The following is a 25269-nucleotide window of genomic DNA, read 5'->3' as shown; positions in this document are numbered from 1 at the left end:
GGTGGGTTGCATTATACTATATGAGGGGAGCTGCATTATACCCTATGGGGGTGCTACATTATATTCTATGGTGGGGACTGTGTCATACCTGAGGGGGTTGCATTATATTTTGTGGGGTGCTGCATTATATTCTATGAGAGGGGACCGCATTATATTTTATGAGGGGGCTACATTATATTCTGTGAGGGGGCTACCCCAACCCTTGCTACATTATTAAGACGTGAACTACCTTATATTATACCCTGATATTAGCGCTTTTTACCGCATAATTGGTGGTCTTGTATCTATTTCTATGTAGCTACATAGTGGGCCCCAAGAATGATTTTCTCTGGTGGGCCCAAGGTGCTCCAGTCCGATGCTGGAAGGGTTAATATTTTTCTCACTTCTATATTTCGTTTAATATTAACTAGTCTCACATTATGTTTAAGTTATGTCCAGGTTTCATATTTGGTATAATATTTTCTAGGACACAGGGAAAACAAGAGAAACCAGAGAAGGGGGGAAATTTTGTGACCTAGAAATAGTGCAATGCTGGAAATGTGGGGAGATTGGACAATACTCCAGATGCTGAAAACTTATAAAAACAAGCAAACTGATTTTCTACCCCTCTTGCTCTAGGAAGTTGGCAACCCAGTGAAAGTTGCACTTTGTTTTCATTCCTTAGGACCTGACCCCATCTTGAGAACGACCAAAGCAATTTTAAGGCAGAATTTTTGATTGACAGTGGGGCAGCCTGTACTGTAGTGTACAGAGACTTGACAACGTCAGACATGATTACTAACAATACTGTGACGTGAGTGGAGGTCAAGAGACTTCAGTTCTCCTGACCAAGTGAAAGAAACTAAAATTACTGGATAGCCAAGCTATGCTTGAAAAACTTGTTGCTAGTGAAAATGCTGCTGTGAATTTAATGGGAACAGATATGTTGAGTGCTATCCAGGCCACCGTATAATACAATTTTGAGGGCATTACAGCCACAAGTCTACTCTTAGATAAACATTTATGCAAACTTGCAGGCATGTTATATATGGCAAAAGTTGTGAGAACATCTGATGCAAGATTGTTTGAGAATATTGAAATGCATCAGGTGCCAGTTACCGTATGGTCAAAAGAAAAAACTGATGTGAGACGGCTTCCAATCCCCATCAGTCATGATTCAATTAAAATAGGGAGCCACCCCTCCATGTTTAAAACAATATATCTTAAGCCCAGCTCAATCAATGCTGTGACTAGGTATATAAGAGAATACACCCCTTGTATCCAATAAAAAAATTGACCAAAGGTTCAGACAATTGCGGGCTGATATTAATAGCCTAGGAAAGGGCCATGGATACTGGCCTTGCCCAGGCTAAAAACCATCTGCTCTCAGCTGCCCCAGAAAAGGCACATCTCTAAGATGTGACTGTCACGCTGTTCTGTCTGTATCTGGTTTTCGGCGTGTCAATGCATATGTTTGCTTTAACCCTTTACTCTTTTCCCCCTAATTTGAGCTGGGATACTGTTGGCTGTTACCTGGATTGAGCCTTCTCAGTTCCCTGCTGCGCAGCCGTACATGGGTGGTTAGGTCTTTTCTATTGCTTGACCATCGGCATGTGCGGTCCCTGGTTGCCGCTGTGGAAGCTGTCCGCGGGTTGTGAGGTCATTTGCAGCTGGTGCATGACTTTCCACGTGTGTCAGTGCGTGCAATCACAGCCTGGTGCCCTGAGCCTCAGTTCCTGCACTGATTGTGCTGTAATGGTTTCTGTGTGTGCTAAGGGTATGCGCGGCCACACCTCCCCTACTTTTATCAGGTTTAGGGTGTGTACTTGAAATGCTGTCCCCAGCCAATTGCTGAGGGGCAGCTCCTATATAAAGTTCCCCTGCCCTATGGGCGGGGCCTGTGCTACTCACAAAGCTCCTGAACTTTGCTATGTGTGTTTGTGTTCCTGCACCTCTCCTGTCTATGTTTTAGTACCAATGTCCTTGCCTTGATTCCTATGTTCTGGCGCCTGTCCTGGAGGCGGTGTATCCAGGCCTGAATCCTTGATTCTGTACCTGAACCTGTCTGAACTGTGTCTGCTGTGATTATGTTCCTGGAATCCCTCTGCATCTGGAGCCTCACACCCAGTGACTTTGAGTCTCTTGTAACTGGTGTTTCTGCTGATTATCTACTCTGTGCTCTGGATACCATGCGGTGCTAACTCCTGGCAGGCCCAGCAATCCTGCGGATCTAGCACCATCCCACTTGAATTTCTTCCTAGGTCCGATGCCCAGAGCCTCATGACCGCAGTCTGGAACCTGATGACCGCTGTCTGGAGCTTGAAGCCTGATGACTGTAGTGGTGCCTGTAGGTCGTGTCGGATGTCCGGAACCGAACGACTCCTGTCTGTCTGCCGGTGACCCTGGGTCCAGATGTCCTGATGACCTCGTGTACCCTGATGTCCTGGTGTACCCTGATGTCTTGCCTGCATCCTGATGACCTCGTGTACCCTGATGTCCCGTCTATGTGTGCCTCGGTGATCCGTTGGTGCCTTGGGGTCCACTGGGTGGTACCCTTCTGGGAGGTGTGGAATCGGGAGCCTGACATCATTATGTTTCATTTATGTACAGTTGTGGCCAAAAGTATTGACACCCCTGCAATTCTGTCAGATAATACTCAGTTTCTTCCTGAAAATGATTGCAATTACAAATTCTTTGATATTATCTTCATTTAATTTGTGTTAAATGAAAAAACACAAAAGAGAATGAAGCAAAAAGCAAAACATTGATCATTTCACACAAAACTCCAAAAATGGGCCAGACAAAAGTATTGGCACCCTCAGCCTAATACTTGCACAACCTTTAGCCAAAATAACTGCGACCAACTGCTTCCGGTAACCATCAATGAGTATTGTTAGAATCCACCGCAATCCCTATTTTTTTGAAATTTGCTAATTTATTCAAGTGAAAACAGAAGTCAATCAAGTACAGTATATCACATCAAATAATAGGCAGTTATTACAAAAATGTGAATGCGACTCAGTGTGATTTGACGTTTCGACCCTCCCAGGTCTTACTCTAAGGTCGCACTGTGAATACAAAACAGTATATACAAATCTTAAGATAAATAACATACAATAAATGCAAGACAAATGTACAATACATATAAAACAATATATACTGTATATATAGTATGATTAGACTTATTAGATAATACCCACAGTGAGAAATATACCTATGTTATGAGGCTAAGTCATGAATGTAGCATAAAGTCTGTCAAGCGGGAGTCTGTAAAGTGACATAGTGTCTACGAGTACTTCTAAAGTAGAGAATACAGTTATTACCTTCGTCCAGGATTTGTGAATAGTTCTTATGGTAGAAAGGATGTTGTCCCTGTAGTGTCAAGGAGCTAGGGAAAATGATAGTAACGTTAGTAGCCTGTGACAAGTAGGCAGTTAGATAGAGGCCCAACATATGTCCTGAGGTAATAGTGATTTACCAGGTACAGTCTCTTTGATATCAAGTACGACCTAATAGTTGATCTGTTTCTGGGTATGACCTGTAATGTCATATACATAAATATCAGTGAGAGGCAGTGAACAGTGGTATCCTGGAGTGTCTAGGATGAACAATTACCTTATTCAGGAATAGCAGTGGCGCGTCAGCGTCTTGCTGATATTTGTATATGTGATTTAGTATTGAACAATAGGTTGGTTCATATCTTACAATGCTCTGCTGGAATTTTAGACCATTCTTCTTTGGCAAACTGCTCCAGGTCCCTGATATTTGAAGGGTGCCTTCTACAAACTGCCATTTTTAGATCTCTCCACACGTGTTCTATGGGATTCAAGTCTGGACTCATTGCTGGCCACCTTAGAAGTCTCCAGTGCTTTCTCTCAAACCATTTTCTAGTGCTTTTTGAAGTGTGTTTTGGGTCATTGTCCTGCTGGAAGACCCATGACCTCTGAGGGAGACCCAGCTTTCTCACACTGGGTCCTACATTATGCTGCAAAATTTGTTGGTAGTCTTCAGACTTCATAATGCCATGCACAGGGTCAAGCAGTCCAGTGCCAGAGGCAGCAAAGCAACCCCAAAACATCAGGGAACCTCCGCCATGTTTGACTGTAGGGACCGTGTTCTTTTCTTTGAATGCCTTTTTTTTTCTCCTGTAAACTCTATGTTGATGCTTTTGCCCAAAAAGCTCTACTTTTGTCACATCTGACCAGAGAACATTCTTCCAAAACATTTTAGGCTTTTTCAGGTAAGTTTTGGCAAACTCCAGCCTGGCTTTTTTATGTCTTGGGGTAAGAAGTGGGGTGTTCCTGGGTCTCCTACCAAACAGTCCCTTTTCATTCAGACGCCGACGGATAGTACGGGTTGACACTGTTGTACCCTCGGGACTGCAGGGCAGCTTGAACTTGTTTGGATGTTAGTCGAGGTTCTTTATCCAACATCCGCACAATCTTGCGTTGCAATCTCTTGTCAATTTTTCTTTTCCGTCCACATATAGGGAGGTTAGCCACAGTGCCATGGGCTTTAAACTTCTTGATGACACTGCACACGGTAGACACAGGAACATTCAGGTCTTTGGAGATGGACTTGTAGCCTTGAGATTGCTCATGCTTCCTCACAATTTGGTTTCTCAAGTCCTCAGACAGTTCTTTGATCTTCTTTCTTTTCTCCATGCTCAATGTGGTACACACAAGGACACAGGACAGAGGTTGAGTCAACTTTAATCCATGTCAACTGGCTGCAAGTGTGATTTAGTTATTGCCAACACCTGTTAGGTGCCACAGGTAAGTTACAGGTGCTGTTAATTACACAAATTAGAGAAGCATCACATGATTTTTCGAACAGTGCCAATACTTTTGTCCACCCCCTTTTTTATGTTTGGTGTGGAATTATATTCAATTTGGCTTTAGGACAATTCTTTATGTGTTTTTTTTCATTTAAGAAATTAAATGAAGATAATAATAACAAAGAATTTGAGTTTGCAATCATTTTCAGGAAGAAACTGAGTATTATCTGACAGAATTGCAGGGATGTCAATACTTTTGGCCACAACTGTACTGTGTGTCTTTACTTTAGTAAACTTTACTTTCTCTATACCTGAAGTTGTGCAATGTAATCAAGTCCTACGTGTCTCTTTCCTTGTCCACATGCTCAGCTGCCACAGAACCCCGGTCTCTGCCCTCCCCTAGTTCGGGTAGGCCCGGGTCCCCTCTGAGGTATAAAGGGTCCTTATTGCATCCCCGGGGGATGCACGCCCTCGTGGTCAGTCGGCGTGGGGGCGTCTATGAGCTGGGCCGCACCAGCAGCTGCAGCTGACCGTGACAGCGACATTTCTGGCACATAGCCTCACTCTTCCAACTCGCCCTGTAGTGGTGGCAAGTGGGGTGATAGTTGGGGGGGTTGATGGCACCTTTGTATTGTCAGGTAACATCAAGCCCCGAGGTTAATAATTTAGAGGCGTCAGTAACACTAAGCCCATAGTCACATTGTATGAAAACACACCCACCCAGAATAAAGTCCTTTAATTAAAAGAATGACAGACTCCTTTAATAAATCTTAATTAAACCATACTTACGACTTCGTCCATTCCACCAATGCCCATTCCACTGACGCTCTTGTCATCTGCAAAAGAATTAAAAACGCAAAACAATATTCCTCACCTTTCTGCAGATATGCTGCTAATCCATTTGTCCCACAACGGGTTTAGCTCTGCTACATCTAGATGGCAGGCTGCATGGTTGTATGATGCGACCATACAGCCTGTCCTCCAGCAGAGACACTGAGCAGCGTGTGCTCAGTGTCTCCGTGTGAACTCCTATTCCCCGTCTGAGTGCACCGCGAGAATGAGAACGTTCTCTTGCTCGTGGTGCTGTCAATCAGGTCCTGGGAGTTCACAGCCAATGAACTCGCTTTCCCTATGTGACGTCAGCGCGAGCGCTGGGAAATTATATTTTTTACAGCTCAGATTTTATGTGTGTAAAAGATACTATATATATATATATATATATATATATATATATATAATTTTTTTTTAATTGGGGGTGTGAAATAGGGCGTTTTACACTTTCTTCATATTTTTAAACTTTGTCACTTTGTACTGTATTTGTTACTCCTCTTCGAGGACTTGAACATATGATCATCCAATCACTTGTGCTATATACAACAATACCACAGTACTGCAATGTATAGCAAAATTTATAATCTCTTATTACCACCAGCCATGGGCTGTCTGTCTCAGGAGAACCATCATAACAGGCACAGAAGTCTTCAGCAGACCCCCAGCTGTCACGGCAACCCATCGGAGCCTTGCGATCACATCATGGGTGCTGCCCTATTTAAGGACATGCCCATGTGCCAGCATGCAGTAAATGTTGCCGTCAGAGATTGACAGCAGCATTTAACAGCCGCAAGCAGAGCTCCGCTCCACCTGCAGCTGTTACAGGCAGATGATGACTGGATAACACAGCCATCATCTGCGAGTACAGATGTGGCTGTTTATAGTCTTCACCAATGGGGTGTTGCTCACTTGTGCATGACGACTTATCTGCACCAATTATGTACCATCTGCCCTTGTATGACCAAGTTTATTTTTTATCTTGGAAAGCCTCTTGAATACATACACTAATAATATCTTACATATTAAAAGGTTTAATTGAACCCAAACAATGGATATTGTCATTTCTCTGTATTCTCCATGATTGTCACATCCCAAACAGTTTCTGAAACCTAACCAACATGCAAGGCGAACGCTGAGACGACTTTTCTTATTTGGATTTATTATTCACAATGGTCTGTAAAGGAGATGTAAGAGTCAGTGCACAGGTAACAAAATCAGCATCACAGCACAGATCAAAAAGAAAAATTGCAGCTTTGTATATATATATATATCTATAGAGAATACAGAGAATTGACAATATCCATTGTCATCACTAGAGTATACAGTATGGGCACAGTACACGTGCATTATAGTATAGTAATTAGACATTTGGATAACTCCTGAACGCTTTGCTCATTGCCTCTGCTATATACGCCTAATGATGCCATCTGTAAGTGAGCCTACAGTGCATAAAAAAACATCATAAATGACATTACATTTTAATAATTCACAAATAAGTTCACGTTTTGCTAAACAGATCACTCTGAGGCCGAAATTTTAGAAATGAAAGGCATGAAGGAAAGAATAAAGACTCCAGTTGTATCCGATCTGGTTGACTCGGAAAAAAAGAAAATCATCAAAAAATACCTGAGTGATTTAAAGTAGTTGTACCAAGTTATCAGTTAATGTAATAGCGGAGGTGCACACCCTCCAACACCGGTCCAATCAGACAAGACTCTGCAAAGCCCCATTTTCTAGATCATTGCGTTCCCAACCTCCCTCCCAGTGATCAATAAGTTATCTCCTTATTAATTTGGCAAAACTCCTTTATATGAATTTTTGCGGGGATAAGAAAATCATTTCTGCTCTATTATAGGGTCAGGCTTATATTAATAAATGGAGTTGAGCTGTATGGCTTTATTACCACTTGGCGTTTTTTACGCTGCACATTTTCAAAAAAATGTAAGTAACCCATTTTACTTAGTGGGTGCAAAAATGGCGCAGAAAATCTGCAACATGAAAAACTCACCAAAAGCGATTTGTGATAATGTAGCCTAATAGTTGAAACACTTTATGGACAAGAGTGGTGCTATATCCCCAATAAAGGCAAAGCTTCTAAAGCTAGACAATCCCTTTAAGAAAGTTACTCTCTATTAGTATAGTATAGTTTCTACATTGTACAAATTACGGTCTCGTATGTGATTAACTTTCCCACCTAACAAATTTCTGTCCAGCAATAGATTAGCATTTACAGGTGTCCTTACTCATTGTATTGTATATGTCAGATGACTAATGTGTACTGGAGCATCGCAATTATTTCCTGACAGCAAAAATTGTGGGAAAAAAGTATTACGAGTAGGTGTGTTGGATTTTAAGATTTTTTTTTACTTAAGAGAGAAGAGGCTTAATCCTGTTTTCCCACTGAAAACACATGCACGCTCGGCGAAACCAAGTGTATAGGTTGTTGGAAGGAATAATCGTCAACTGTAGTGTTCAGCCAGCAATTATTGTAAGGGTCTATTCTAGAAATATCGAGCCTCACCACGTGTGGATATCTATATGAGCGCAAGTCAAATTCTGTGAAGACAGGAGATATTTTGTTTTAAATTAATGAAGCACAAATATTACAAGACAATTCATTGAAAATAGATTCTTGGAAAGATTGGACAGGTGTGTAATAGATCACGAAATTACAAACAGCTTTCATGCCATTTTGTTATAAATGAAGGTCGTATTGCTTAGCATTTTATTCAAAGAAGCACTGCCAGTGATTTCAAGTATTTCAAGTATAAAAAAGGCACAAGGCTCTCATATAAAACACATTTGTAGCGCCGGATTGCCCAAACGACTTATTCTAATCATGATGTAGTCAAATATGACATTACAAAGGGTGATCGGGCATAGCAGCTGGGCGAACAAACAACATGACTACACCGGAAGGGTTAATACTCATTGGAAATGTTTTTTGTGGTTTAAAAGTGCCCAAGTATTCTTTTTCAAATACGTCATAAACTTTATAGCCAAACTCGCACTTGGTTATGTTCATCTGGGTAAGGCTTGTGATGAAGCGTTTCGGCAGACCATCCGTTCCCGTATTCAGTACAGCCACAGCATACTGTTCATCCGTCAGTTCTCTTCTCCATACCTCCAGACTGCCAACCTGCAATAAGGACAACCCTTAGCCAGAGTGAAATCGTGTCCAAAAGACAATATAGCTACACCTAAGTGATGGTTTGGCATCAGGTAAAACACTGAACTATTTCACGTGACCACCACATTCTTAAAAGGTTATTCCTATCTTTAGATCTTTGTGCCTATCCATAAGATTGGCGATAACTTTAGGAGACCCACAATGATCTAAAAAAAATGGGGCTCTGGATAGCTACAAGTGCTCCTTGTAAATGTTTTTATTATGCATGTCCTTTATTTGTTGTATAAGAAAATTATTTGGGCTATTTAGCATATTTGGTGATCCTGACTACCTTACACACTTCTTTCTCCTACATGTGTTTACCCTCGGTGTATAGATGGTGATCCCATTATATTAGTGGTACCCTCAGCGCCCTATTTCAGCACGCATTGTCTGTGTGAACGCTACCCAATGCCTACTTGAAAGTGTGAAATCCTACAGTGGTAAGTTTTGAAGACAGGCATAACCCTTTAATTCTGATTCACTGTGTTAGGTCTAGAGCAGGGCCCGGTGATGACTTCTCTCTTTTTGTTATACCATGCAGACCAGCGTTTTCCATCTTATTAGTGATGCGTGAACGTGCCCGGATAAGGTGTTATCCGATCATGCCCATGTACTAACTGAGTGTCTTGGGCGTGCTTGAAAATATCTTCAAGTCCCTGCAGCTGCATGTCTCGTGGCTGTTAGACTGCGTCAACACATGCAGGGATTGACTAGCAAACAGGCACTCCCTCCATGTGTTGTGGCTATCAAACAGCCACAAGATATGCTGGCATGCGGACTCGAACATAATTTTCGAGCATGCAGAAGTCACTCAATTAGAATCCGGGCATGATCAAATAACACCTTATCCGAGCACGTTCACTCATCACTACATCTTATGGCTGTCCAAATTGGGACTGTCATGACATCCTGAGAATTGTGGTCCATTTGCATTACAAGATTATCATAAATGAACATTCCTATGAACGATTGCTTTGTGATAATCCGGGCAATATACTACATGGCTGGGCAATATACTGCGTGGCTGGGCAATATACTACGTGGACATGCATATTCTAGAATACCCGATGCGTTAGAATCGGGCCACCATCTAGTGCACAAAAAAGCGTTCTCAGCAGCTCCTCATCGTGTGAGAACATGACTCTAGTTTCTGAGAACAATGGCAGCCTATGTACACTGAACGATCTAGGACATTAAGTGCGTACCCTTACATATTATTTACCAATCAGGGGTCGTTTAATGCTCCAGGGGTCGGACAGTGTGAACCCATCTTAGAGAGCCACAAAATAGAGAACAAGTAAACAAAGCGAAGATCTCACTGCTGTAAATCCAAGTTTGGACTCCATTGATTCCCAAAGTTTGTCTACAAATTACTATGGACATGTCTTTCGTTATCATGTATTACAGATTTCAGAAGGATTTCCAAATCTTTTTTCTAACACATACACAAAATCAGGTTTTCACAAAAAAATACAATAAATTTGTTATTTAATCCACAGGTACCTTTGCAATTCTTGCCCCCTGCTTTCCAAGAGGGTCCTGATTAATGTAGATCATAAGACGGTTTTGCAGGAGTTCCTTTGCATCTTGGGAGATAGTCCTCAGGTCATTAGACATGATTAATGGGGCTGCTAGAATTGCCCAAATTGCCAGTTGTGATTTAGATTGCTCATAGCTCAGTCCAAAATTCCCAACGATGAGCTACAACAGGAAATGGCCAAAACTTGTCGTTAAATGAAGGATATTAGAGCTTGATTGAAAATAAATGTAACGAGTGACGGCTGACATAACGGATTCTTTACAGTCAAAGCATCATAACCCATCTTTAGGTACAGGGAAACCTTAACATATGAAATCCAAAATACAAGAAGAAAACCCTAGCTATGGCTTCACTCATCTGCCAAGCTTCATCACTGGCCATTTTTCTGACTACAGCTTTTCGTTAACCAACAACAGTAAAAAGAACTACCCCTATCACAATACTCTTTATTACCGTAATTTATCAAACACGGATAATAATTGGTATTATCTGTTTTTTGATAAATTAGTAAAGAGTATCGTGATAGGGGTAGTCCTTTTTACTGGTGTTGGTTGTCTATTACTCCCCTTTTTTCTACTTGATTTAGATAGTTGGTTTGGCTACAGCTTTTCGTTAGCAGTGGGGCAGCTCCCTTTACCGAGACCCTAAATATTATAAAGATATGCTTTATAAGAATAATGTATGTGAGGCTTATTCCTGTTCTGCTCACCATGTCTGGATCATTCCACCTGCCGGGGCCTGCAGCCGATTGTAGATTGTCCTGGTTGTCAGCAAACCATTCTATTATGTTCAGCACACTCTCCCACGAGTCCTGAATATCCCCATAGTTTCTCCACATGTTACAGATTTCACCCAATAATGTGTAATTCACCTGTCAGTAGATAAACAAAGCTTTTACAATCCTAATAATGGAGAATCATGGCCTAGCAAAGACAGAGATAGGCCTGAGGGTGAAAGTGATCAATGAGTGGAACAGGCTGCCATGAGAGGTGCAGACGTCTCCTTCCATGGAAGTCTTCAAACAGAGGCTGGACAGACATCTGTCTGAGATGGTTAAGTGAATCCTGCATTGGGCAGGGGGTGGACACGATGACCCTGGAGGTCTCTTCCAACTCTAACATTCTAGTACTGTGGTAATACTCACTTTTGGAGGAAGGCCACCTTCGTACGCAGGCCAGCTGCAGGAATATAGGATCGGCCTCCCAGTCGCATTTAACGCTGCACTCATTTTAGGATATCCTGCATAAAAAAAAAATAAATAATAGAATTGATTCTATTTGAAATAAAGGGTCATCCTTGGCCTCCTCCTGTTCTAGGAATTCCTACACGTTTAATTACATAAAGATCATATACGACGCTTTGACCAATCATTTAGACAACAGCCCTCTCAGCCATCACTCCCATACATAGGAGCGTTCGCTTGGCCACGTTGGCTTTGAGCTCATCTCAGGGAGTAAAATGAGATCAGAAATCTGAAAACAGATATGCGTGACAGACATCTATCCAATCCTGACCACCAGTCGGCTGGCGCCCCCATACAAACTAGACCATTGGCCCAATCAGCCGATATCGGCAGGTTCAGTCGACATTATTCTAATGAGTATGAGGGCAATAACGACCCTTTGTTATCTGTAACCTAAAACCTCTCCCCGCCTCACCAATCATGTCTGATGAAAGGTCATTGGAGGATACTTAACAAGGCAAACATTCACTAACCTCTTCTGCTGCGTCCAATTTTTTTCTTGCCTTTTACCATTAGTCATACCTTTTTTGTTATTCCACTGACATAGCCATATGAGGATTTGTTTTAATTATTATTAGTCCCCTTAAGAAACTTGAACCTGCAATTGTAAGGGAATAGGCGCATGGAATGGTGCACCCAAGGAATGCGTGCCTCAAAGATGTTGTCCCACAAGCTTGTCCCACAAGCTAAGTACATTTTGATTAATAGGTCTTAGAATATAAATAAGTTTCACAATTTAAAAAAAAAAAAAAAGGGCCTGTCCTGAGAGAATCTTCTATATGTGCCCTTGTAGTAAGGATGTGTCTGACCGTACATGGACATGGTCTGATCACACCACAGCTCCTGAGCAGGGTAGGAAGCAGAAGAGTATACAGGCAGGACAGCATGTGATCACAGCTGATTTTTCTCTGTGAGGTAAAACAAGTTTTTAAACTGGCAGAGAAAGGTTTTACCTCACAGAATACAGCAGCTGCGATCTTGTGCTGGAATGTCTGTGTACTCTAGTGATGGGTCGTTCGTGAACGAACCAAGGCAAAGAGGTAGCTCCCTGCTGTGAACGACGAGAGCCGTCTGGAACCACTGAATTCTCTGAATGGCTCTCCCTGAGCGTAAAATTCCGGTGTTCCACGGATGAAACTCTGCCCACCTGACCCAAACTCCACTCATTCATCAATTTAATTGGCTAACTGCAAATAGGCGGTGTTTCAGCCATGAATAGGCGGGGTTTCGGCCACATTCACATCATGTTAAATATGTGTTCACATATTGTGAACACATTTAATAGAGATCCATTTAATATCCAAAAGAGCCGGCTCTTCTTGGTGAGCGGAGCCAAAAGAGCGAGATCACCAAAAAGAGCCGGATTGCCCATCACTAGTATACCCCCCCCCCCCTTTCCCCTTTACTCCCCCACCCACCATGCCCAGGAGCTATGGTATGATTAGACCATGGTCCTGTACGGTCACAGACATTACACAGTACATAGTAGGAGCACATTTATAAGATTATCTCAGCACTGGAACATTTTTTTATTAACACAAAGTTGTGAAACTCCAAAACCAAAGGCTGACAGCAGCATGTAAGTAGTTAACAGCAGCGTTCTGAGCCCATCTCTGATCGCTGCTGTTACATGCAGTTCATGAATGTGTTGAGAACTGAGCTTGGCTTTTTTTCAAAGCCCATAGTAAATGAATGGAGCGGTAGTTGGGCGTCTGAAGCGCTGCTCACTTTGTAACGGGAATAAAAGTGAAAGGGAAATTGTTACCGCTTTGGAATCTTCGCTTTAAAAACAGGTCTCGTCACATGAAAAGCTTATGGCTACACATGATCCAATTATGAATCTGGTTGAAAAGGCAAGGCAGGTCATTAAAGAAGTTTTGAGAAAATTGTCCAATTATCTTCGGTCCCTTGAAAACAAAGCAGCTATAACAATATGTTGAATATGTTTTGGTAGACAGCTAAAATGCCAAAACTTGTGTCACTGTTCAAATATTTCTGGACCTGATTATTTAAGAATAAAAAAAACTATACTGCATGCTGTGGCCGCATGTTCTTTCACCAGCATGAACATTTGGCATCATTTAGAACCCGGACTAGAAACCCCTTTAATTGCCTTCCTATGACATTGTCGCTAGTGTGTGGGTAAGATAGGAGAATGGTGAGATCATTGGTGACAAGTGTGGAGGTGAGCGCTGATAGCCTCGGTATAGTACGGTGGAATTATTCTTTATTTTAAACATCCTTTAATTCAAGAGTGCTGTACATGTGAAAACATGCAAAAAGGGTTTGTAATACCCAAATAGGATAGTGTTATACTAGTATCCTACATATTTTATTCATATCTAACAGAAACAGGCCAGGAAATGGTGGTGCAATAGTGTATGGCTGAAAAAGGTGAATCCCAAGTTAATGTAGAAGAACAACATGACACTGGCATAACATACCTAAAGCTTTTTCGTTGGAGTTTGAGTAACAGCCATCAAACTTTAACATGTCAACTTCCCATTTTGCAAATGTCTCAGCATCAATTTTGATAGTGTCCAAAGTTGTCCCGGGATAGCCACCACATGTGTAGTTACCCATATCACCATATATACCCAACTTCAGACCTCTGGCATGGAGCTGTAATACATAGAAGATCATATCATCATATATACCTCTCCCATTGGTCCGACAAACTGAAAACAGAGGATAGAGAGAGCTATCAAAAAAATGAGAGGAAAAAAAGAATATATACGTGTAGACATTATTTTGCGATTCTTTGTCTGAAACCCTCTTCGTATTATGTATCTATGAGTTGCCACCCAAAGGTTATTACAGTCTGATGAGGATTATCGTAGAACAGTTTGTGAACTACATATTCAAAGCCCCTAAGTGCCAGAAGAGCAGATTTCCCCCTCAAGTGACGCCATTTTTGAAATTACACACTTCTGGGAATTTATCTACAGGTGTAGTGATCATTTTGACTCCATGTGTTTGCCAGAAACAAAGAGCAGTGGATGTTGCTGAATGAAAATTGAAATTGTAGTGACCAGTACATTGTAGTGCCCATACATTGTAGTGCCCAGCTCATGCTTCTGGAGACACGAACCCGTAAAATAGGTGGGCTCTCATTGCGACAGAAATGCCAAACATGCTGATGCGAACTGTGGTTTAGGTACACTGTGGGACTCCGAAGGGAGGGGGAGGCATTTGTATTTTGGAGCGTAGAATTTGCCGAATGTCTTGTCAGGCGAGGAGCCATAGCGATCTACCAAAGCCTTTGCACTACCAGTAACATGGAAGCCTCCTATATTTCCGTTAACAGATGACGGACCTCAGTGAGGACTTTTTTTTATGGATGGAGTTAAAGCTTTTATTGGGAACATTTTACATTTTGGATCACATTCATCCTATGGTCTACGCAGAGCACTTATATTGGGGGATCCATCTAAACCTCCAAGTGACATGATTCAGATCATACCCCAGCGGGATCCATTGACTATAATGAGGCAGCAGAGTTACTCTGGACTCCGAGTGGCCTCTGTTCAGCGGTGTCCTTCTTTTAAGAAGTGCATAACACTGTGGCCATCCGCGTTTTTATGCATGCCTAAAAAGATGGACATCGCCGGATCATAGGCCAGACGGATCCACAGTGCTTCCATCTGCCCCATTATATGGAATCTTCCACCGGGGGTTCCGTCTGAATCACATTTTTCAGAAATTTACACAGAAACCCCGCTGTAAGCGCTCAGAGCAGGATAAATGTGAGCCAAGCCTTACTGCGATCTTTGGGAGGTAGAATGAACAAATCAACAGCAAGTGAAGAATTTGTTTTAATTTTTTTTTTTTTTACGTCATTCCTCTTGCGGTATAAGACAACTTTATTCTTCGGGTCAGTGCGATTGATGAGATACCAGATTTATTTAGTTTTTTTCTGTTTGACTGCTGCTACACACAAAAAGACACTTTTTTTCAAAAGCAAGTTTTTACATCACCATTGTTTGAGAGCTATAATTTTTCAATATTTCTACAGACAGTGCACAACTTTCTTTTATTGCTTTCTATTCCAATATTTGGAGGAAGAATGAACAAAAGACAGTAATTTGGGAATATTTTTCTTTTTTTTGTAGCGGGGGTTGGGGGTGGGGAGGGTTATGTCATTCTCCATGTGGTAAAATTGATAAGGCAACTTCATTCTTTGGGTCAGCACTATTACAGCAATACCACATTTATATAATGTATATGTTTGGCCAATTATACACAATAAAAACTACTTTTTAGGAAAAAAAAATATTTTTGCATCATTTTATTCTGAGAGCTATAACGTTTTTCTTTTTCCACTGTTAGAGCTGTATGGTGGCTTGTTTTTTGCGGGACAAGAAGACATTTTCAGGTATACCATTTTTATTTACATTGTTATTTTTGATTGCTTTAAATTCAGCTTTTTGTTTGGAGGTATGATGAAAAAGCATTGTTTTTGCCTTGTGTTTTTTTTTATACACATTCATTGAATGTGTTAACTAGTGTGACGGTTTTATAAGTTTTATAGGGCAGGTGGTTACAGACACAGCGATACCAAATAAGTGTAACTTTGTTTAATTTTGCTATTACATAAATATGTGGCACCCCAGGGTCCTGGTCGTCACAGTAATGTCGCTTTCCTCACGGGGAGAGTGATGTTACGTTTGGAAGCAAGAAAGGATAACTGTCGCCAGGTACCACAAACATGCAACATATTCACACTCCAGGCCACAAGGGAGATCCTATTTTACTAGGTGACTCCCCTACATATATATATTGTGGTTTTTGGAGGGAAAGTTAGTCAGTCCTTCAGGGAAGCTGTTCCTGGCAGGAGCGAGTTCCTGTCAGAGGACAGAGGTGAGAGAGTTCACGGAGTTGTGCATGCCCTAAGAGCTGCAGCTCCCAGGAAAGAGACAGATAGGAACCCGAATACGTTGCAGTGAGCGTGCAGGAAAGCAAAGCGCGGAAGAGGAGACCAGAGGGGGACAAGCCCCGAGCAGGCTGCCTCCTTCTGAGGCGCAGATAACCGGTAACCAGACACCGAGGTAGTAAGGACCCTTACACCTTACTTCAGAGACCGGCAGGACAGCTAATTGCACGTTACCTGTCCGCACCTACACCTAGGAGGCACGGTGACACCCCACATTGCCGGGCTATCTGAGAGACCCTATAAATAGGCTCAAGTCACCAGTCATACAGGTTTTGTCCTATCCTATACGGGGGACAGAGAGAGAGACACCACATCTGTGAAGACCTTACGAGAGGCTTAGCAGTAAGGTACTACACCACTACAGCGCAAGGGAAGGCTATTGATTTCCACCTGGACAAGGGGACTCTGGACTTGCCTCTAAACCGGCCGGACCCTGCCTGCTCTGTGATCTGGTGCTCTGGACTGTGGCTGCTGAAACCAACAGTAAACAAGGTAAAGAGACTGCAATCCTGTGTCCTTGTTCTTCACTGCACCTCTCACCATTCTACTATCTACATACTGGGAAGCCCTGGGGACATACTTCACTTGTGGGAAGGTATACCATCTAGCTGCCATAACATCACCCCAGCGGACCCCTTAAAGCAGCGTCGGTCACCCTGACCGAACACAACAGGTGCCTTGTCTGTTTCGGTCTACTTAGTTTTGTATCGTATCATATTTAGTAATAAAATTATATCGTTTATTATATAAAAAATCTTGTTTGGACTTGTACTCCATTTTTCTGTGCAGTCTGGAAAAAATTCTGGAAAGTAAGAATGTTTTCAAAAGTAGAAGTGCTAATAATTTATTTTTATCAATTAGCAAAATCCTAGTGAGGGAAAAAAAAAATCTAAAATCACATCATTATTTGGTGTGACCACCCATCATCTTCAAAACAGCATCAAGTCTTCTAGGTAAGCTTGTACACAGTTTTTAAAGGAATAGTATAATTAATGTAGAAGATAAATCACAATATATTATAAATAATTCTTATTACATAAATGGTTGATGGAAATATTACATACTTGTACTTACATAATCTGCAAGTGCCTTAATACCACTTGGAAACCTTTTTGGGTCAGGTTGAAGTCGTCCACTAGAGTCTCTCTGCTTTAGGGTCCAGCAATCATCGATGCTGATGTAAACGTAACCAAGATCCCTCCATCCACTGTCAACCATTTTGTCTGCTATTCTCTTTATTAATTCTTCACTAGAAAATATTAAACCAAAATCGATTAAAAAATAATAATAATCCTGCAATCTAGATTTCTTATTATTTAACGAGGGTGGTATCAGCAGATGCAGCCAGATTCATACTGCCCCATTCAAACAAGAAATGGTTAGACTACATTGACATTACCGAAGTGCTCTGTGCCAAGCACTCTGGAGTGACCGCTTTACCCTAGAAGATGGTGTTGAGATGTCCCCCTAACATGTTCATTAGTTTGGATTCAGTTTGACCTTTCCAGTGATTAAGCCTTTTTTATGCAAATTGCCCCTTCAGAACAGAAAAGCACTTGATCTTTAGTGTCCTCTATTGGATGTAGCAATCCTAAAAAAAGGCAATATCAACCCTTTAAAACAGCTTTGTCACATGACTAAGGATAACAGGCCAAACAAAAAAAATTATATTTCCAGACACGTTTCAGACATTTTGAAGATGATCTTGTCAGCGGTACCATTTTTATTTACCGTACATTCGCCTTTTTGATCGCGTTTTATTTCACTTTTTGTTCAGCGATATGGCGAAAAAGCATATGTTTTTTGCCTTTACTTTTTTTTTTCTAGAAAAATATGTATTTATGGATACAATATATACCATATATACTCGAGTATAAGCCAACCCGAGTATAAGCAGAGACCCCTAATTTTGCCACAAAAAAAAAATGACTCGAGTATAAGCCTAGGGTGGGAAATGCAGCAGCTACTGGTAAATTTCAAAAATAAAAATAGATACCAATAAAAGTAAAATTAATTGAGACATCAGTAGGTTAAGTGTTTTTGAATATCCATATTGAATCAGGAGCCCCATATAATGCTCCATACAGTTCATGATGGGCCCCACAAGATGCTCCATAATAAAATATGCCCCATATAATGCTCTATAAAGTTTATGATGGGCCCCATAAGATGCTTCATACAAAAATATGCCCCATAAGATGCTCCATAAAGATATTTGCCCCATATAATGCTGCGCAAAGGTTGATTATGGCCCCATAAGATGCTCCATAGAAAATGTGCCCCATACAATCCTTCTTAGGTTGATTATGGCCCTATAAGATGCTCCATAAAAAATGTGCCCCATACAATCCTGCATAAAGGTTGATGGCCCCATAAGATGCTCCATAGAAACATTTGCCCCATATGCTGCTGCTGCGATAAAAAAAAAAAATGACACTCACCTCTTGTCCTGAGCAGGCGGGGACACCGGCACTTGCGATATTCACCTGTCCTCGTTCCATCGCTGCGTGCCACTCCGTCTTCTGTATCCTCTGCAGTGACTGTTCAGGCAGAGGGTGGCACGCACACTAACCACGTCATCGCGCCCTCTGACCTGAACTACACAGGCAGAGGACGCGGAAGACAGAGCGGCGCGCAGCGGTGGAACGAAGACAGGTGAATATCGGAAAGCTCACCTTCCCCCGTTATACTCACCTGCTCCCGGTGTGGCAGCTTCACACTGACAGATGTTCTCCGGGAGCCGGCAGCTTCTTCCTATGTTCAGCGGTCACATCGTACCGCTCATTAGAGTAATGAATATGCATTCATATCCATTACTTTAATGAGCGGTACCACGTGACCGCTGAACGTAGGAAGAGCTGCGGGCGCCGGAGAAGCAGGGACATGCAGAGACGTGCCGGGAGCAGGCAAGTATGATTTGACAGCTGCCGCTCCCCCTCCCCCACCTACCCCCTGGGACAACGACTCGAGTATAACCCGAGAGGGGCACTTTCAGCCAAAAAAAATGGGCTGAAAATCTCGGCTTATACTCGAGTATATACGGTATATATTTTTTTATTTGCCATTTTTAAAAAAAATATTGTATTTTTTTTTTTTTTTTTTACTAAGTCCCTCTATGAGACTGATCGTAGTACTTATGTAGACTCCAAGGAAGTTGCAGGCATGCCATCTCAGCCATCTGGAGGAATCCTTACATTTTCTACATGTCTTCCTCACTGTAAGGAGCAATGTCCTGCTCTCAGCATATCTTTGTGTACAAGCAACAAGCTAAAAAAAATAATAATAATAATGGACAAATGTCATGTAGAATCTGTGGGGATTTCCTGATCGTGATTTACCACTTCTTTTTTTACTTTTTTTTCCCCCAACAAAAACATAATTTAGTTTCCTTAAAATGTGGCTAAAGAATCAACGTATAAAGAAGTGAAGATGGAAAATTACTTCAAGAAGTTTAAACTGACTCCGGATAAGAGTTTGTATCTTTCTTCAGACAAGATAATTAATAGGTTAAAATGGATTAACTAGTCTGTTCTAGCCACAATTTACCGTAGTTCATAAATTGCCTTCAGTTGTCCGATATGAAAAGAAATTGAAACCTTGCCCTGCTCTCCCGGCCTCTACCAGAGGAGAATCTGAGGCACCCCAAATTTTGAGGAGATAAATAAGAAAAAAGGCAGGAGCAGGGTAACCGCTGCAGGAAGACGGCAGCGTCAGGAGTGGGGCAATGTGAGGCAGGAGCCATTGATCTCCCAGCGGTGGGCTGCAGGAAAATGGAGTCGGAGGCAGCACATGCGCAGATTAAGATCTCATTATTCCAGTAGGACTGCTCTAACTGTAAAGAACCTTTTCCTATTTAGCTGCCAGAATCCTCTTTCCTTCATCCGTAATGAATGTCCCCTGGTTCTTTATGCTAATTGCCTCTTCAGGGAGTTACAGGACTTGAACCTATTGGAAGTAACAATCCTAAAAGTCAATATCAACCCTTTAATGAGCATTATTATAAGACTTAGGATTAGAGTTGAGCGAATTTGATTGGCTCAGGGCTTATTCGGCAGTGCAAACCATGAGATCTGACAGTCAAATCCTAAGACATATGACAAGGCTCATTAAAGGGCTGATATTGACTTTTAGCATTGCTACTTCCAGTAAGTGGCATTAGAGTTCATCTCCTCTACCTTTCTAAAGAGACAATTTGCATATTTAAATTTCCCAGAAAAACAATGCATGGCCTAAGGGTGGTTTCACACTTGCGTTTTTGTCTGCAGCGTTTTTTTGCACAAAAAAAGCATGTTTTTTTTCCTATATTTAACATTGAAAACGCATGCGTTTTTTGTTGTACGCGTTTGGTCGCGTTTTGAAACGCATGCGTTTTTTTGCTGCATGCGTTCTTTTTCAGAAATGCAACTTGTATTTTTGAGAGGCGTTTTTTTAACACATAAAAACGCATGCGTTTTCATGCGGTTTTTTTGTGTCAAAAAATACATTGGAGTCAATGGAAACGCCTGCGTTTTTAAGCACATGCGTTTGCTTTAAAAACGCATGCGTTTTTATTAAAAAAAAAAACAGAAAACACACTGATATGCCACCCCCCACCATAAAGGTGATAAAGGGATCCTAACCCTAACGGGATCCTAACCCTAACGGGATCCTAAGCCTATCCCTAACCCTATCCCTAACCCTACCCCTAAAGGGATCCTAACCCTAACCCTACCCCTAACCCTAAAGGGATCCTAACCCTACCCCTAACCCTAAAGGGATCCTAACCCTACCCCTAACCCTAATCCCTTTAGGGTTAGGATCCTGTTATGAAAGGCAATTCAGTACTACAATGGACATAGCGGTCAGAGCATATACAGTGATCTGACAATAACCCAAAATCATAGAACGAGCTCTGAGACGTGGGAACTCTGCAGACTGCAATCCCTAATCCTCTCCAAACAACACTAGAGGCAGCCGTGGATTGCGCCTAACTCTGCCTATGCAACTCGGCACAGCCTGAGAAACTAAATAGCCTGAAGATAGAAAATAAGCCTACCTTGCCTCAGAGAAATACCCCAAAGGAAAAGGCAGCCCCCCACATATAATGACTGTGAGTTAAGATGAAAAGACAAACGTAGAGATGAAATAGATTCAGCAAAGTGAGGCCTGACTTTCTTAACAGATCGAGGATAGAAAAGGTAACTTTGCGGTCTACACAAAACCCTAAAGAAAACCACGCAAAGGGGGCAAAAAGACCCTCCGTACCGAACTAACGGCAGGGAGGTACACCCTTTGCGTCCCAGAGCTTCCAGCAACAAATTAGACAAGCTGGACAGAAAAAATAGCAAACAAATAGCAAAGAAGAACTTAGCTATGCAGAGCAGCAGGCCACAGGAATGATCCAGGGAAAAGCAAGTCCAACACTGGAACATTGACAGGAAGCCAGGATCAAAGCATTAGGTGGAGTTAAGTAGAGAAGCACCTAACGACCTCACCAGATCACCTGAGGGAGGAAACTCAGAAGCCGCAGTACCACTTCCCTCCACCAACAGAAGCTCACAGAGAGAATCAGCCGAAGTACCACTTGTGACCACAGGAGGGAGCTTTGCCACAGAATTCACAACAGTACCCCCCCCCTTGAGGAGGGGTCACCGAACCCTCACCAGAGCCCCCAGGCCGACCAGGATGAGCCACATGAAAGGCACGAACAAGATCGGGAGCATGGACATCAGAGGCAAAAACCCAGGAATTATCTTCCTGAGCATAATCCTTCCATTTAACCAGATACTGGAGTTTCCGTCTAGAAACACGAGAATCCAAAATCTTCTCCACAATATACTCCAATTCCCCCTCCACCAAAACCGGGGCAGGAGGATCAACAGATGGAACCATAGGTGCCACGTATCTCCGCAACAATGACCTATGGAATACGTTATGTATGGAAAAAGAATCTGGAAGGGTCAGACGAAAAGACACAGGATTAAGAACCTCAGAAATCCTATACGGACCAATGAAACGAGGTTTAAACTTAGGAGAGGAAACCTTCATAGGAATATGACGAGAAGATAACCAAACCAGATCCCCAACACGAAGTCGGGGACCCAAACGGCGTCTGCGATTAGCGAAACGTTGAGCCTTCTCCTGGGACAAGGTCAAATTGTCCACTACATGAGTCCAAATCTGCTGCAACCTGTCCACCACAGTATCCACACCAGGACAGTCCGAAGACTCAACCTGTCCTGAAGAGAAACGAGGATGGAACCCAGAATTGCAGAAAAATGGCGAAACCAAGGTAGCCGAGCTGGCCCGATTATTAAGGGCGAACTCAGCCAAAGGCAAAAAGGACACCCACTCATCCTGATTGGCAGAAACAAAGCATCTCAGATATGTTTCCAAGGTCTGATTGGTTCGTTCGGTCTGGCGATTAGTCTGAGGATGGAAAGCCGAGGAAAAAGACAAGTCAATGCCCATCCTACCACAAAAGGCTCGCCAAAACCTTGAAACAAACTGGGAACCTCTGTCAGAAACGATATTCTCTGGAATGCCATGTAAACGAACCACATGCTGGAAGAACAATGGCACCAAATCAGAGGAGGAATTTAGACAAGGGTACCAGATGGACCATCTTAGAAAAGCGATCACAGACCACCCAAATGACTGACATCTTTTGAGAAACAGGAAGATCAGAAATAAAATCCATAGAGATATGTGTCCAAGGCCTCTTCGGGACCGGCAAGGGCAAAAGCAACCCACTGGCACGAGAACAGCAGGGCTTAGCCCGAGCACAAATCCCACAGGACTGCACAAAAACACGCACATCCCGCGACAGAGACGGCCACCAAAAGGATCTAGCCACCAACTCTCTGGTACCAAAGATTCCAGGATGACCAGCCAACACCGAACAATGAACCTCAGAGATAACTTTATTGGTCCACCTATCAGGGACAAACAGTCTCTCTGCTGGACAACGATCATGTTTATTAGCCTGAAATTTTTGCAGCACCCGCCGCAAATCAGGGGAGATGGCAGACACAATTACTCCTTCCTTGAGGATACCCGCCGGCTCAGACAAACCCGGAGAGTCGGGCACAAAACTCCTAGACAGAGCATCCGCCTTCACATTTTTAGAGCCCGGAAGGTACGAAATCACAAAGTCAAAACGGGCAAAAAACAGCGACCAACGAGCCTGTCTAGGATTCAACCGCTTAGCAGACTCAAGATAAGTCAAGTTCTTATGATCAGTCAATACCACCACGCGATGCTTAGCTCCTTCAAGCCAATGACGCCACTCCTCGAATGCCCACTTCATGGCCAGCAACTCTCGGTTGCCCACATCATAATTTCGCTCAGCAGGCGAAAACTTCCTGGAAAAAAAAGCGCATGGTTTCATCACTGAGCAATCAGAACCTCTCTGCGACAAAACAGCCCCTGCTCCAATCTCAGAAGCATCAACCTCGACCTGGAACGGAAGAGAAACATCTGGTTGACACAACACAGGGGCAGAAGAAAAACGACGCTTCAAGTCTTGAAAAGCTTCCACAGCAGCAGAAGACCAATTGACCAAATCAGCACCCTTCTTGGTCAAATCGGTCAATGGTTTGGCAATACTAGAAAAATTGCAGATGAAGCGACGATAAAAATTAGCAAAGCCCAGGAACTTTTGCAGACTTTTCAGAGATGTCGGCTGAGTCCAATCATGGATGGCTTGGACCTTAACAGGATCCATCTCGATAGTAGAAGGGGAAAAGATGAACCCCAAAAATGAAACCTTCTGCACACCAAAGAGACACTTTGATCCCTTCACAAACAAAGAATTAGCACGCAGGACCTGAAAAACTGTTCTGACCTGCTTCACATGAGACTCCCAATCATCCGAGAAGATCAAAATGTCATCCAAGTACACAATCAGGAATTTATCCAGGTACTCTCGGAAGATGTCATGCATAAAGGACTGAAACACTGATGGAGCATTGGCAAGTCCGAATGGCATCACTAGATACTCAAAATGACCCTCGGGCGTATTAAATGCAGTTTTCCATTCATCTCCTCGCCTGATACGCACCAGATTATACGCACCACGAAGATCTATCTTGGTGAACCAACTAGCCCACTTAATCCGAGCAAACAAGTCAGATAACAATGGCAAGGGGTACTGAAATTTAACCGTGATCTTATTTAGAAGGCGGTAATCTATACAAGGTCTCAGCGAACCATCCTTCTTGGCTACAAAAAAGAACCCTGCTCCTAATGGTGACGATGACGGGCGAATATGCCCCTTCTCCAGGGATTCCTTCACATAACTGCGCATAGCGGCGTGCTCAGGCACGGATAAATTAAACAGTCGACCTTTTGGGAATTTACTACCAGGAATCAAATTGATAGCACAATCACAATCCCTATGCGGAGGTAGGGCATCGGACTTGGGCTCATCAAATACATCCCGGTAATCAGACAAGAACTCTGGAACCTCAGAAGGGGTGGATGACGAAAATGACAGAAATGGAACATCACCATGTACCCCCTGACAACCCCAGCTGGACACCGACATGGATTTCCAATCTAATACTGAATTATGGGCTTGTAGCCATGGCAACCCCAACACGACCACATCATGCAGATTATGCAACACCAGAAAGCGAATAACCTCCTGATTTGCAGGAGCCATGCACATGGTCAGCTGGGTCCAGTATTGAGGCTTATTCTTGGCCAAAGGCGTGGCATCAATTCCTCTCAATGGAATAGGACACTGCAAGGGCTCTAAGAGAAACCCACAACGCTTAGCATACTCCAAGTCCATCAAATTCAGGGCAGCGCC

General features: G+C 42.6%; 1 protein-coding gene across 3 annotated transcripts in view; it reads right to left on the bottom strand.

The window, feature by feature from the left end:
* Positions 1–8188: 8188 nt before the first annotated feature.
* NAGA (alpha-N-acetylgalactosaminidase) overlaps positions 8189–25269 on the bottom strand; it is a 56691-nt gene continuing 39610 nt past the window's right edge. For 2 of the 3 annotated variants that reach the window (XM_069734056.1, XM_069734055.1), the window contains exons 3-8: positions 17550–17724; positions 13987–14164; positions 11444–11538; positions 11009–11170; positions 10263–10460; positions 8278–8726 (exon numbers count right to left, since the gene is read on the bottom strand). In XM_069734056.1, coding sequence (XP_069590157.1) covers positions 8448–8726; positions 10263–10460; positions 11009–11170; positions 11444–11538; positions 13987–14164; positions 17550–17724 — 1087 coding nt within the window. In that variant the 3' untranslated portion in view covers positions 8278–8447. Of the gene's footprint in view, positions 8727–10262; positions 10461–11008; positions 11171–11443; positions 11539–13986; positions 14165–17549; positions 17725–25269 lie in introns of all 3 variants that reach the window. The other variant, XM_069734054.1, reaches the window with a different exon arrangement.

This window comes from Ranitomeya imitator, chromosome 7 (assembly GCF_032444005.1).
Source record: "Ranitomeya imitator isolate aRanImi1 chromosome 7, aRanImi1.pri, whole genome shotgun sequence".
NCBI lineage: Eukaryota > Metazoa > Chordata > Amphibia > Anura > Dendrobatidae > Ranitomeya > Ranitomeya imitator.
The sequence above is the reverse complement of the archived record's forward strand: the minus strand, read 5'-3'. Positions and strand labels throughout refer to the sequence as shown.